The sequence below is a fragment of the Mus caroli genome, unplaced genomic scaffold, assembly GCF_978045245.1.
Source record: "Mus caroli unplaced genomic scaffold, Mus_caroli_1 scaffold_5, whole genome shotgun sequence".
Taxonomy (NCBI): domain Eukaryota; kingdom Metazoa; phylum Chordata; class Mammalia; order Rodentia; family Muridae; genus Mus; species Mus caroli.
This window is the reverse complement of record NW_028227260.1, coordinates 100,054,513-100,069,557: the sequence shown is the minus strand read 5'-3', so window position 1 is coordinate 100,069,557 and position 15,045 is coordinate 100,054,513. Positions and strand designations below refer to the sequence as shown.

The 15,045-nt window shown below is 37.3% G+C and overlaps 1 protein-coding gene across 2 annotated transcripts in view; it reads left to right on the top strand.

The window, feature by feature from the left end:
- Window positions 1-1,911: 1,911 nt before the first annotated feature.
- The window catches only part of Fmr1nb (FMR1 neighbor), a 39,228-nt gene continuing 26,094 nt past the window's right edge, over window positions 1,912-15,045 (top strand). Inside the window, exons 1-4 of one of the 2 annotated variants that reach the window (XM_021153643.2) lie at window positions 1,912-2,278; window positions 3,998-4,075; window positions 8,535-8,672; window positions 11,418-11,514. In XM_021153643.2, the coding sequence (XP_021009302.1) occupies window positions 1,981-2,278; window positions 3,998-4,075; window positions 8,535-8,672; window positions 11,418-11,514 (611 nt within the window). In that variant the 5' untranslated portion in view covers window positions 1,912-1,980. The remainder of the gene's footprint in view (window positions 2,279-3,997; window positions 4,076-8,534; window positions 8,673-11,417; window positions 11,515-15,045) is intronic. The other variant, XM_021153645.2, reaches the window with a different exon arrangement.

Sequence of the window (15,045 nt, the reverse complement as noted above, 5' to 3'; positions counted from 1 at the left end):
TTCTGAGTTTGAGGCCAGCCTGGTCTACACAGTGAGTTCCAGGACAGCCAGGGCTACACAGAGAAACCCTGTCTCGAAAAACCAAAAAAAAAAAAAAAAAAAAAATCCCACCTTTGTCTCCCTGCCCAACCACTGGCTGCCAGTAACTTTACTGACCACTCAAAAACCAGTACCCCGGAGCTCTAGACTCTAGCTGCATATGTAGCAGAAGATGGCCTAGTCGGCCATCACTGGAAAGAGAGGCCCATTGTTCGTGCAAACTTTATATGCCTCAGTACAGGGGAACGCCAGGGCTAAGAAGTGGGAGTGGGTGGGTGGGGGAGTGGGTGGGGGAGCGTGTGGGGGACTTTTGGGATAGCATTGGAAATGTAAATACCCAATTAAAAAAAAGAATGTTTTTGCTCTTTATCACCTACTCAATAGTTTTTCATTTTATGCTGGCATCTGTGAAACTTCAGTTACCATGTTACTTGAAAGTAGAGAGCAAAATCTCAGATACTATATGGCTCCCCAGTTGTAAACAATAGTTTCAGTAGTTGTTAAGTATTTTGGGAAAGTTGTGTTCTCATTAAAATAGTATTGGTGATGGTGAAGCAAAAGAAAACAGAAAAACAAAAATAAGAAAAAATGGAAAGCAGGTTATTATCTTGTTAGCTCCTATAATTAAAGATCATTGTGAAATATTCCCTGACATTGGAGTGGGGAGCACTGTGTGATAAATTTTAATCATTATTTGAATAATCTTTCCTACTTCTCCTTTAATGGTATATCTAGTAATTTTGCAAGGAATGATAGAAGAAATTTTGTAGAAGGTGAATTTATTCTAGAAGGATAAAGATGAAAATGTAATCGAGGGGAATATTTTTCATATTCCTTCTAAACACAAATGCATTAGCGTAATACTAATTGAAGTATCACCTTAAAGGTCCTTCGACTAAATGCAAGAGAATTAATGTGAGTTGCCCATGAGACAGATTCTAGAGCTATAAAAGGAGATATACACCATGTGAAGCATCCCATTTGAAACATGACACTATGACACATTCAGATCTAGTAAGAGGAAGGATTTCAAGTTCATGAGTTCTAAGTATGGTAATAAACTACACACATTTTTAATCATTCCATAATTTTTTCTAAATTGTGCTTCTGTCCTTTTGCTTATTTGCAACTCGATGTTAGGTGTTCTGGAAGTAAAATACCATTTTATTTCACTTATAATGTCCTATTATATAATTATCTCTTGATTATCTGCCATATTGACTCTCGAGCTATCATATTCAGTACCACTACTTTCTGACACTACAGAAATACTCCCTATGTCCAAGATGATCTTAACAAGCTACACAAGTCAGGCAGTTATTGAATTTTTTATATAGAGACTACAATTGAGAAACTGATATCTTAAGTTCATTGAATTTTAAATAATTAAAATGTATGTTTAGAAAACCACTTTTGGCTAATGTTTACTACATGTGACTAATTATAGTGACTTTAACAACTACAGCACAAACAGGAATGTTAAGAGGAATTAGAAGCCTGATGAAATTTATTTTAGTTATTTATTTTTGTTGCTATACAATAAGTAGCAATGCTTCTAGTATATATACTGTAAAACTGCATGTATTAAGTAAACATTTATACACACGAATAGCATGGTAAGTAGACTGTCAGTACATAAAATATCATCCATCCAAAGGGTTAAAATCGGCAAGTGTACGGAAGGGTACAGAAAAATGTCATCAACAATTAGCCTTTTTTTTTTTTCCCAGAGCTGAGGACTGAACCCAGGACCTTACACTTGCTAAGCAAACACTCAACCACCGAGAAAAATCCCAAATCTCGCGAGATCAGCAGCTATCACGAGAGCTCAAAGTTCCCTGAGATTTTTTTCCCCGCGCCCCTCCCTGAGGAGTTTCTGGACTGCTCACAAGCGGTGGTGCGTCACTATCACCTCAGGTTGGTTGGTTAGAGACCTCAAACATGCCTTCGGACCGAAGGCCAAGTCAGAGAAAGAATAGATCTAAGAACCGTGACTATTGTGGAGCACGTTCAAAGGTAAAAAGAGCTGATACTGGGTACAGAGACGATACTCTTGCCCTCAATGTGTATCAGGGGCCTCCGAGTGCCGACCAGGGGAACAACATGGCGAATGCCCCTCGGTTTGGCTTCTGGACTTCAGTAAGCCAGTGTCTGCAATATTTGTGGGCCAGGAGGCACTTGGGCCTGCTTCTACTTTTATTCTGGACGCTGGTGATCCTCTTCCGCCCTGTGAACACTGGTGAGTATTGGTTCTAGGCTAGAGAAGGGGTGACAGGGACTTGGGAGTGTGAGGTAGGGCCTGGGAGGGGATTGGAGCCAAAGAAGGGTGATTGGGGTGCTGGTCAGCAAGGGTAACGGGGCCAAAGGTGGCAGGGCGAGACCGAGAACTAGGGGGGTGGATAGGGGGTTAGTGAGGCAGGGAGAGAGGGGGATGAGGCGCAGGAGTTGGGATGATGCAGGGATAGAGTTGGGATGATGCAGCGGGAGCCTATAAGGCAGTGCTGGGGATTCAGTGGTGAATTCTGGGCCTCTGAAACAAAATTGCTCGTAACTACTGAACATCTCACTAGCACCTATAATCGTAATTATTATAGTAATTTTAGAAATTAGCAATATTCTATAAACATTAATATTTATTAATAATTATAATTATAAACATATACATTATTAAAATGTGCTGTTTTTATTATTTTTCACTAACAATATCAATAATATCAATAAAATTATGATAATTATAGTATTTATATTTTTATATTATTTTATATTATGCCAACTATAATTAATAATGACACAATATTATAGAATAATAAAAAGTAATAATGTTATTATTATGTGGGGATATATGTTTGTGTGAGTAAATGGATGTTTATGTATACCATACACTGTATATGGAGGTCAGAGGACAACTTTGTAGAGTCATATCAGTTCTATTCTTCCTATCTTTATACATATTTTCCAAGGATCAAATGCAGGTTGTCAGACTTGCTTGGCAAGTGCTTTGTCAATGACTCATCTTGCTAGCACCAGATCAGATTATTTTATTTTGGCTCTCAGATTGGCTAATAATAACAAAAGGTGTGAGGGTACAAGAAAAGTGGCATTTAGTTGTACTATTGTCACAGGTATACTTCAGGGTTTTACTGGAGCATAATAACCCAGTAGTACAGTGTTCAAGGCCCTTCTTGAGTTTAATTTGAAGCATCAAAAAGAAAAAAAAATCACCAAACAAAACAAATAATAACAAAATAATGAAGAATTTATCAAAAAGATTTTAAAATACTAGCAAATATATAGCTTTAATATTCTAAGCGGATGATAATCATTGGAATGTTCTTTGAAATAAAAATGAGTTAAAAACATAAATGTTTTCCTAAATAATAATTGAGCTATCTAAAGGAATAACTGAGGCATAATTAAAGAGATGGTTGGAGAATGTTTTTTTCTTACATGGGAGAGAATTATGCAAGTGAAGCTCAAATTGGGTTCTCTGTAGTAGAACAAAAGAGGGCTGAGGAAGACTTTCTGTATCCCTGTGTAAGGACATCAGCACTTTTCAAGACTTTGTATCATAGGTTCTAATTTAGTTGGAATGCCTACTGTTTCTGATTTTTCTTTTCTTTTTTGTTCCTGATTTTTCAAATGGTAGGCCTCTAAACACTACGCTTTTTGTTCGGCAAAAATTGTTATTTAAATCATTGTTCAGAAGGCCAACAGTATGTGTGAGACAGTATGTTAAATATTTGCTAATTTTAATACTTTTTCAGTTTTCTTGCAGAATCACAATCTGATTACCAATGCTCCTTATGCTCTTGCAGATTATAACGCAACATCTGTTATATTTCCAGAATTAGTTTAAGCAAAGGTTAATTACTATTAAAACTTCATTAAAAAAATGACAAATGTTTTTATGTACTGGGATTAATAATTTTACTTATTAACACTTTTCTGTCTCCAAAAGCGAAATTGCCCATGGTTGCTGAAGCTGCAGAACTTGAACCCCCATTGGGAAGTATGTTGGACTTTTTCTTTCCAACAAGTAAGTTGTTGATTTTTTAAAACTTAATGTCCTTGTTTTAAAACAGCAATTAAGTACTCAGGAAGGAGTGTGCTTTCTCAGTATTGGAGTGAAACAGACATACATTTGAGACTCTGCCCCTTGAGACTCTGCCCTTTGCCTTAGGCAAGATAATCTCTCTGGAATTAGTGTTTTCATCTTTTTTTTTTTTTTTATATACTTTACAGTTTAATCCTTGAAGTCATTCAGGAACAGTATTGCCAGTCACATCTTTGAACTGTACCTGGGTCTTTTTTTTTTTTTGACAGAGGAATTTTTTTATTTACATTTAAAATATTATCCCATTTCCCAATTCTCCCCCACACCCACTGTGAAACTCCCTATCCCATTTCCCCCTCCCCCTACTTCTATGAGGGTGTTCCCACACCCACCCACCCACTCCTGCCTCTCCACCCTTGAATTACCCTACAATAGGGCATCCATTGAGCCTTTGCAGGACCAAGGGCCTATCCTCCCATTGGTGCCTAACAAGGCCATGAAAGAGGAATTCTTTTTTTTTTAAATTTTTAATATTTTTATTACATATTTTCCTCAATTACATTTCCAATGCTATCCCAAAAGTCCCCAAGAATTGGGAAGATAAAGTGGGACAATAATTACAAGGCAAATGTGGCAGATAAAGGCTTAAATTTGTAATTTAGCTTAAAATAGTTTTATTTAGAAATACTTAAAGCCTTTATAAATTACCTGAGTGACATGGCCTAATTTAGTCACTGACCCAGTACTGTGAAATTGATGTCTTCTGTGGCATTAAACAGTGGCTCTGTTGTTATGGAATATACCAGATGTTTTTCCCATCTGTGTTAATGATAAAGAGTGGGTGGGGGACTTTTGGGATAGCATTGGAAATGTAAATGAAATAAATACCTAATTAAAAATAAGGCATTATAAAGTCTATTATATATACAGATAGTGAAAAGATACCGATACTTGCTTTTTATATAGCAATAACAATTACTACTAGTAAGGTTATTTTCGGTAATATAGAGTCAAATATTTTTTATTTGTTTTCTTAATGCTTGATTTTTCTAATAAAAACCGGCTTAAAAATTAAAAAAAGGGCTGGTGAGATGGCTCAGTGGTTAAGAGCACCGACTGCTCTTCCAAAGGTCCTGAGTTCAAATCCCAGCAACCACATGGTGGCTCACAACCATCTGTAATGAGATCTGATGCCCTCTTCTGGAATGTCTGAAGACAGCTACAGTGTACTTACATATAATAAACAAATAAATAAATAAATAAATCTTAAAAAAAAATTAAAAAAAAAAAGAGTTCAGGTTTCAAGTCACATTGTTTTGTGATCTGTATATGGTGGTTTTTGTCGTTGTTTGTTTTGTTTTGTTTTAAATCAAGCATATGATGGCCTTTGAGAACTATTAACCACAAATATACATGCTTTAGTTTGTGCAGCATGTGGTCCCCTTTCAAAGCGATGTTTCTCATAAATTGTCATGATCTTACTAAAAACTATGTAGAATTTATACTAAGAAAATCCAGTGTACTTAAAGTTAAATCCATTGTTGAATTCCATATCTCACCACTCAACTTTTCTGTAGAAAAAAATCTCTTTAAACTTCTCTAGTGGTTTCATCAAGTATAAAATAGCTATTGTAACACTTACTACCTATGAGAATAGCAAAATAAATGATTCTTAAATTAAAGCTACTGCCATAGCCAAGTTGAATGAACAAGAAAATAAGTCTGGAAAGTGTTATTGTTGGATAGGCTAAAAGAAGGGCTTATTGAGTATAACAAAAATAAATGATAGTTTAAGCTTTAGAGCTTTGAAAACAATGAGAAATAAACTGTCAAACACTTGACTAGGATGGTTGCAGTAGTACAAACACTGAACAAGTGACCTTGAAAATGGTTCAAATGAAATTTATTTATTTAATTTTAATTTTCCTAACCTAACACAAGAATTTTAGTCAAAATCGTATAAAACTGTTTTTCCTCAAATCAAATAGTTTCTTCTTCTTTCCTCCTTTCCCCCTTCTTCTCTCCATTTCTTCCTTTTATTATTATTATTATTTTTTTTTTTTTTTTTTTTTTTGGTTTTTCGAGACAGGGTTTCTCTGTATAGCCCTGGCTGTCCTGGAACTCACTTTGTAGACCAGGCTGGCCTCGAACTCAGAAATCCACCTGCCTCTGCCTCCCGAGTGCTGGGATAAAAGGCGTGCGCCACCACGCCCGGCTCCTTTTATTATTTTTGACAAGGACCGATATAGTCAAAGGTAATCCTCAAATTCTTTATGTAGTCAAGGATGATATTAAACTTATGTTCCTTTTGCTTCCATCTTCCAAATTCTATAATTAGAGCCACATGTCACCAAGCCTGGGTTTTATGTGGTACTGGGGAAATCCAACCCAGGGTCACATGTATATTAGGCAGGCACTTTATCAACTAAGCCACATTCCCAGTCCTGCTTCTTTTTTTAAAATAAGAAACATTTGACCTACTTTGATTTGCATGTTTGAAAATGCAGGATTAATATTTATCAATTGTACATGCTACCTGTTTTGAAAACAATAATTATTAACTATCCAATGGAAAGGATTGGAGTATTTTCAACACAAAGAAATGATAAATGTTTAAGATTTTATATATATACACATACACACATATATACATATATATATATATATATATATATATATATATGAATGATACATATTATCAATTACTCTGAAATAAGCATTATGTATACACTATATACATATATATAAGTATAGATTTATTGCAAGGTCACAAAGCCCTTAAATATATACAATTGTTGAGTGTCAGTTAAGGATACATTTTTGTGATTCTAAAATGAGTTTTACATATATGTATTTCTTAAGTTAGCCTTTTAAAAGTAGCATCCAAAGGACTAGGTTTCAGTCTAGCATTTGTGTCCATTGTTTGTTTTTGCTGCTCTTTTCTGGCCTTACTCCTCTGCCTGTCTCCTCCTTGTCTCCTCCTTCTCTCAATAACCCCCTTTTGCTTCAGGTCATAGTATTTTTAACCATTGATTTTTATTGTTTTAATAATGTATCTGTATGTTAGTATGTGATTAGGTACATGTATGTGTGTAAGGGCCCAATGAAAACAAAGGTATTAGATTCTTCTGGAGCTAGAGTTACAAGCATGGATGTGAGAGATCAAACTCTGGTCATCTGGATGTGACCTACTCTTAACCTCAGAGCCATCTCAGTCCCTCACATATGTTCAACTTACTTTTTCCTTCTTTTTTCCTATTCCCTTAAGACGTTTTACCCCCTTGTCATAAGTCTCTTTCATACCCACCATGTACTCACACTGTTGTGTTTTATAAAAAAAGAAATAAAGAGCCAGGATATGGATAAAGTGAGATATAGTGACGTGGAAGGGGTGCCTCTGCCTCATGTTGAGATATCCCTTTAATCTGAGGTACCAGTATGGAGTAGAGTTCATTTAGGACATGGGAAAAGGAGTTGAGGATGGAAGAGAGGCAGAGAAACGTGGGGGAGGGACAGGGGAGGGAGAGAAAGAAGAGGAGAGGCAAGTCAGAAACATGTGGAGAGAGAAGGGGGACAGGAATGGAGGGAGAAGGGACAGAGGGTAAGAGACTAGGAGGGTAAGAGAGCAAGAGAGTGAGGAGAGGGCAAACAGCCCCTTTTATAGTAAGTCAATCACACCTGCCTATTGCCAGGTAACTGTGGGGCAGAGCCTAGAAGGAATGCTAACACACACAGATATAAAGATTAAATTATAGGATGTGTGTGTGTGAGAGATGACACAGATACAAAGATTAAATTATAGGATGTGTGTATGAGAGGTGACATGTATGTAGCATTTGTTTTTCTGAGTTTGAGTTGCTTTACTTAAAAGAATAATTACTAGTTCCCTCTATTTTTCTGTAAATGTGATTTCAGAATCACAGAAACTATCCTTAAGTATTATTTAGTTCCTTCTTTGTTGTTTTTGGGTCACTACCAGCCCCTTTGTGGCTTATAGGTCTTTTAAAACTATCTTACCAGGCTAGGGACTTATTTCAATTCGTAAAATGTTTGCCCAGCATGCACAAAACTCTGAGTTTGATCCACAGCACGACATGAAACTGGGCATGTGGTATACATCTGTAATCTTAGCAATCAGGAGGTTGAAGCAGGAGAATCTAGAGTTCAAGGGTATTTGTGGCTGGAGACCTGGTCTCAAAAAGATATCCCATTAGTTAGCAATTTGTATATTTCTACAGTTTACCCAGGATGAAAAGTATACTGTTAAAATAACTGTGGTAACTTTTATTTTCTAATTTTAACTTTAGCATTCATCATTATTTATATTTTTGAATATACTGTTACATGTTTGTCTTTTTTCTCCTGCTTTGTATTTATTTGATTGTAAAAAGTGCTTATTAATCATGCTAACTATTCTTTCTTGGATTCCTATCTCTGAAAGCATGCATCATAAGGGACAGCCAGGTGGTGGTGGCATGTAATAACCAGCTGTATCTCAGCGAGAGTGAATGTTTAAAATCCAAGTGCTGTTCTTCAAAATCTGGAACTAAAATCAAATGCTATGCCCCAGTAAGGGACAGTAAGTAGATCCTATCTCATTTGTTTATTTGCTTTAAATACTGAAAAGAAAAACTAAGTATAAAAACATTTAAATAACTAGGTGGCGTGGTTTCGAGTATATCTTTATATAGTTCCCAGCTTAACATTTCTAAGGAACCCCAACCCAAGACCAACAGCGTTAATACAAATTCTGAAGGAATTCCCTTGAAGTTTCTGTTTAGTCCCTAGACAATAACTAACCATTCAGAATTAATCTAACCTGTTCAGTTGGTTCAGTTACTCCATTTTTACCCCAAAGCATCTTAAGCTTTTATATGAGGTGTGACCCTCTTCCTGAGAGACTGGACTATCTTGGTGTGAAAAAGAGTGTAGTGTAAGCCATTTCATGACCGACTAGGAAGCAGAGGTGGAGAATACAGGGAGAAGGTCTTGGCAAGATGTTCTTCTACTTGGGCCCTGCTTCTAATTTTCACTAACTCCCCCCACCATGCCATTAGTAAACTATAAATTTAGCAAGTGATTAAGCCATTCATTAATTGCAGGAGAGCTTTCAGGATCTAATCTGTCTGGAGATTTTCTTAAAAATACACTTTGTGGTTTGCATCACTTAATCTTTCTGGTTTTTCTGAAGCTGGTCAATTGCCAGTCAACACTTGTGTAATTCCTTCTCACTCAATGTAGAGAGTTGTAGATGCTATCTATACCTATACCAAAAGAGAGATTAACAGGAGGAAAAACCTCACAAATGTATTTGATCATAATTTTATGTGACATTGAGCCTTTCTTTTGAGTTAAGAGTTGATGATGAAAGGCGATATTGAATATACTTAGATTCTGTGACGCATGGGCACATGTGGAAATGATTGGACCAAAAGAGGTTTAACTGAGGAGACATGACATCTCTGCATAGTATTCCTTCCTCTTGGGTATCTGCCTCAGGGCCTTTTTGAAATAGAAGTCCCATGACCTACTAAGTCAGGAATTTCTTTCTTTCTGTTCTCTCTTCCTGTCTGTGGATTTTGCTTTTTGTTTGATTGCTTGCTTTTATTTTTTAAAGTGTGGTCTCATGAAGCTCAGGCTTGCCTCAAATTTGCTGCGTAGTTGAGAATAACATGGAACTTTTCATTTTCCTATATCATACCTTCAGATGTTCAAATTACAGTCCTGTGCCATAGCAGCCAGCTGGTCAGAGGATTTCTTCATCTCCAAGATTGAAGTTAAGAGGAACAGTTTGGGGCTCATGGCTGGCTTTAGGGAAAAGGACTTTTGCTTTCTCTGACCTGTCATGAGGGGAGCGAGGAGATATGAAGCCAGGAGAAAATCAGAATGATTTTTTTTCCTGACTTCTGGTATGACTTTGAACTTTCTTTGTAGCAGATGATGACTTTGAATCTGCAGTGAGATTATAAGCATGCACTACTACACCTAGTTTAAGCCATGGTGCTAACGATCATACCTCAGGCTTCATGCGTACTAAGTAAGCACTCTATCAGCTTCTGGGCTTCCAAGGCTACCTGGGAGGCCTTTCTTCTGGGCTAATGGTTCCTGCTTAGCACTAATAATACCAGTTTAGCATGACTTAGCTTAACCTTTTATTTTCAGGTTCTCGTCCTGTGTAAAAATTTTCCCATGTATTTTGTGTTCAACAACTTTGCATGTAGTAGTAGATGTGATTGTTTCCTGTTAGGTGCCTTTATTAGCTTTTCTTTGTTCTCTTTTCAAATGATCCAACATAAAATTACCCCTTAAGATTTTTATTTCTTAGGGCTGGAGAGATAGCTCAGGGGTTAAGAGCACTGACTCTTCTTCCAAAGGTCCTGAGTTCAATTCCCACCAACCACATGGTGGCTCACAACCATCTACAATGTGATCTGACACCTCTTCTGGTATGTCTGAAGACAGCTACAGTGTACTCACACAAAATAAATAAATAAATCTTAGAAAGTTTTCTATTTCTTTCCGAAGTAAAAGAATTATACCACCTTTTTTTCTTACCTTCATTTGCTAGTGGGGACACACTATCTGCAGGTTTGCTGGTGGATGGATTTGATGTGATAGAGCACTAAGGAATAATAACAGGATCCATGCAGAACAATATCTTAGATTTATAAATCCCTATTCAATTTAGAGCTCTTTGTTGTACATCTAATATTATAGATGAAAACTAAAGCCTGATCATGAATATACTATTGCAGTTTTAATGTGTCATATGGTACTTAGAATTCATTCATCAGTTTACTGTTTCTATTATGTGTGAAGAAACAGTTGGTTCTTTTAGTGGAAAAAATTGAGCCGTGACTTACAATTCCCCAATCACATTAGAATGCATTTCCCAGTGCATATGGGGCTAAAGTATGCCTATTTGCCTGCAAATTTTTGATCCCATGTTTAATTGAGTGCTTTGTAATTTGGAAGTAAACACTGAAGAAGCCATTTCTTTCTTAAGTTAACTGTTCATAGATTGATTTGTTCTTCAGATGCCCTAGGATTCAGAACATATGGCCTTAGAACAAGTACACTTAGGGCCATACAAAGAATCTAGTATAAATCATAAGTTGCCAAAGAAAGCAGCCTGATTGTTTTGTTAAGATACTGTGGGAGTCATGTTTTGGAAGTAGCATTTAGTTGCATTTCAAGAACTCCTACCTGAAGCATAACGAGACTCACATTTTATTTTTCTTTATTAAGTTACAGTTTTTGAAATACTTCAGATTCCCTTCTCTTGCCTAGTCATAAAAGTAACAGGATATAATTAAACCAACAGAGCCTACACAGGTGCTCCGGGTGTTTGGCCTTGCTGCGATCAGCATTCTAATCCTGGGATTTCTGCCTATGTGCTGCTGCTCCGTTTGCTGGAGGAGGTAGGTAAACATAACCCTTTCTTTGCTAATTGCTGACTGTATGTGCATATTTATTTCAGTGCTTTAAACATGAAGGGATTATGGTTGGGTGTCTCTCTCTCTCTCTCTCTCTGGGAAAACCTAAAAATAAAATTACCAAATTTTTCTTTGGTTATTTTTCCCCACAAGTACAAGATGTACCATTTAATAGGCTTTGTATATTTCATCATAAAACAGAATCCCAACTCAAAGGAAAAAGAACTCTGCAAGCTGGAGATGTATGGAGTTGGAGTAGTTATTAACTGCAAATGAAAGGGATTCCTGGAAGTGTTTAGCTGCCTTGTCCTTCTGTCCTTGGTCGTAAAACATTGGTCTGTCTTTACAAGCAGTCATGCCAGATGTTTTTCATAGACTTATACAAAAATCTCAATGGTAAACTAGCACTTGATGTTTACAGATTTGTTCATTTTTTTTGTAGATCTCCAGCCCCTGCAGCAGAATGGGTGTGAAGGTACATAGTACAGCCAGAATGAGTATGAAAGTGTGAGGCAGGGGAATAGAGCTTAAGAGTATAGTCCTTCCTTTGCATGGGGCTCGAATGTTCAATTCCCGGCACTGAAAAAAATCCTAGGGAGCTGGAAGCATAGTGTTTAGGGAAGTCACATATTCAGATTCAAGTACAGCGTCACCACAGGCATGACTGACAACAAGTATCTCCTCTATCCCCAGCCTTTTCTTTTTTCTTTTTATCTCCAGTCAGGGTCTCATTGAGTTGTCCAGTCTGGCTTTGAATTTACCGCATAGGTCAAGTTGACCTTGTACTTTTAGTTTTTCTTCCTCAGCTTCTGCATAGGTGCAACTTTAACACATAATTTGGGGTTTTTCTGTTAAGTCACAGCATTTCTACCATTCCTGCTTGCATTCAAGGCCATTCTTTTTCTCAGATTTCATTTAGCTTCAGATTTTGAGTGGATAATTTTGTCTGCGGTATATGTTTGTGCATATGAGGGTCCATGTGCCTGTGCTTGGGACTAGGCCAGAGAATGCTAGATTTTCTGGCCTGTCACTCTGTACTTTATTCATTTGTGACAGGCTGAGGTTACAGGTACACAAAGCTATGTCTAGCTTTTTTATTGTTGCTGCTGCTAAAACCCAACCCAAGTCCTCATGGTTGGATACCAAGTAATCTTATTTGCGTGTATATAGTGTATTTCTAGTCTATAACCTTTCTCTTCCTCTCCTTGTTTGTCTCCATCTCTTCCTCTCTCTTTTAAGCAAACTCATGTCATCTTTTTTTTTGAAGAAATATTTATGTGTTTAGTTGTGTGGGTGTTTTATCTGCATGTGTGCATGCCTGCACCATGTACTTGGCAGGTCCCAAGGAGGCCAAAGGAGAGCATCAAACCTCCTAGGACTAGCATTGTAGATGGATGCAAGCCACCTTATGTGTGCTTGGAATCAAACCCATGGCCTCTGGAAAAGCAGCCAGTGCCAACACTGGTTCATCTTTCCAGCCTCTTGTTTTCCTTTCTCATGCTCTGCCCCAGGTGATCTGGAGTAGGAGTGGAGATTTTTGTTCCATTCTTTCTTTCAAAGCTTGCTTGCATATGAAAATACCTTATGAATAAAAGTGAAATCTTTGTTAGAATTCAATGGATAGGATTAGGCCTTACAATTTAGAAATGTCTCAATAGTAAGGTTGGTATAATTTCATTTGAGTCATCCATTACACATTTACCAATGACTTTTATGAGGACATTCACATCCATTGGATTCTTCTATTTAAAATGAAATGCAAAGATTATCCTCTGATAAGAACATATTCTATGTTTTTACATAATACAAACTATTTGAGAGACTCTGTCACTGAGAATAAGATCATGAAGTGCATATGTTTTGCTTTCCTAGCTGTTGAGGTACTATTTTGTATAAGAGGAGTATGCTCCTGTCATTCTGAGGTGCCTACTGTGGCCCTAGAACAGGTGACTCTTTAGCCTAGGTATTTAGCTCAGTTTCTAGGGCCCATAGTTGAAGGTAAATGGGACACTGTCAGCTTCTCTTGGTAGACTTGGTAGACTCACAGTAAGGAGATAAATGGAAGCCAAAGGTTTCAAAACTCCCCTTGAAGGGCATTCTACTTCCTTAGGATAATCCTGTTCACTCACTTCCTGTCTCCATTTCAAATAATACAAGACATAAGATGTTAAATTAGTCAAAATAAATAACCCCATGAAATGAAAATGGATGTAACAGTAAAATCCATATATAGCTATTTAAAACTGAAAAGAGAGTGCAGAGAGGGTTCAGCAATTTAAAATGCCTAGTGCCCTTCTTTCAATCACCTGTAATTCTAGCTCTGGAGATATCTGAGGTCTCAGGCTTCCAAAGGCACCTGAAGTCGAATGCACACACTCCCCCTCCCACACATACATTCACACATAGTTACATTTGAAAGTTAAATCTTTAGAAAGGAAAAGAAGCCAAACACAATTGTTTAAATCAAAGAAACTAAAAGCCAAGAACAGATCTGCAGTAACATTATCTGGGTCTCTGTTGAAAGAATCCTTCTGCCCTTTTAGCATTGGAAGATACACTTGTTCTCATTTGTTTTCAGTTTTTTATTAGATATTTTCTTCATTTACATTTCAAATGCTATTCTGAAGATCCCCTATACCCTCCCCCCTCCGCCCTGCTCCCCTACCCACCCACTCCCACTTCTTGGCCCTGGTGTTCCCCTGTACTGGGGCATATAAAGTTTGTAAGACCAAGGGGCCTCTCTTCCCAATGATGGCTGACTAGGCCATCTTCTGCTACATATGCAGCCAGAGACACAAGCTCTGGGGGTACTGGTTAGTTCATATTGTTGTTCTACCTATAGGGTTGCAGACCCCTTCAGCTCCTTGGGTACTTTCTCTAGCTCCTCCACTGGGGGCCCTGTGTTCCATCTTATAGATGACTGTGAGCATCCACTTCTATATTTGCCAGGCACTGGTATAGCCTCACATGAGACAGCTATATCAGGGTCCTTTCAGCAAAATCTTGCTGGTATATACATATAGTGTCTGGGTTTGGTGGCTGATTATGGGATGGATCCCCGGGTGGGGTAGTCTCTGGATGGTCCATCCTTTCATCTTAGCTCCAAACTTTGTCTTTGTAACTCTTTCCATGTGTATTTTGTTCCCTATTTTAAGGAGGAATGAAGTATCCACAAATTGGTCTTCCTTCTTCTTGATTTTCTTGTGTTTTGCAAATTGTAAGCTTCTGTAAGGCAAAAGATACTGTCAATAAGACAAAAAGGCCACCAACAGATTGGGTAAGGAATTTTGCTAATCCTAAATCTGATGTGGGACTAATATCCAATATATAAAAAGAGCTCAAAAAGCTTGACTCCAGAAATTCAAATAACCCCATTAAAAATGGGGTACAGAGCTAAACAAAGAATTCTCACCTGAGGAATACCGAAGGGCTGAGAAGCACTTGAAAAAATATTCAACATCCTTAATCATCAGGGAAATGCAAATCAAACAACCCTGAGATTCCACCTCACACCAG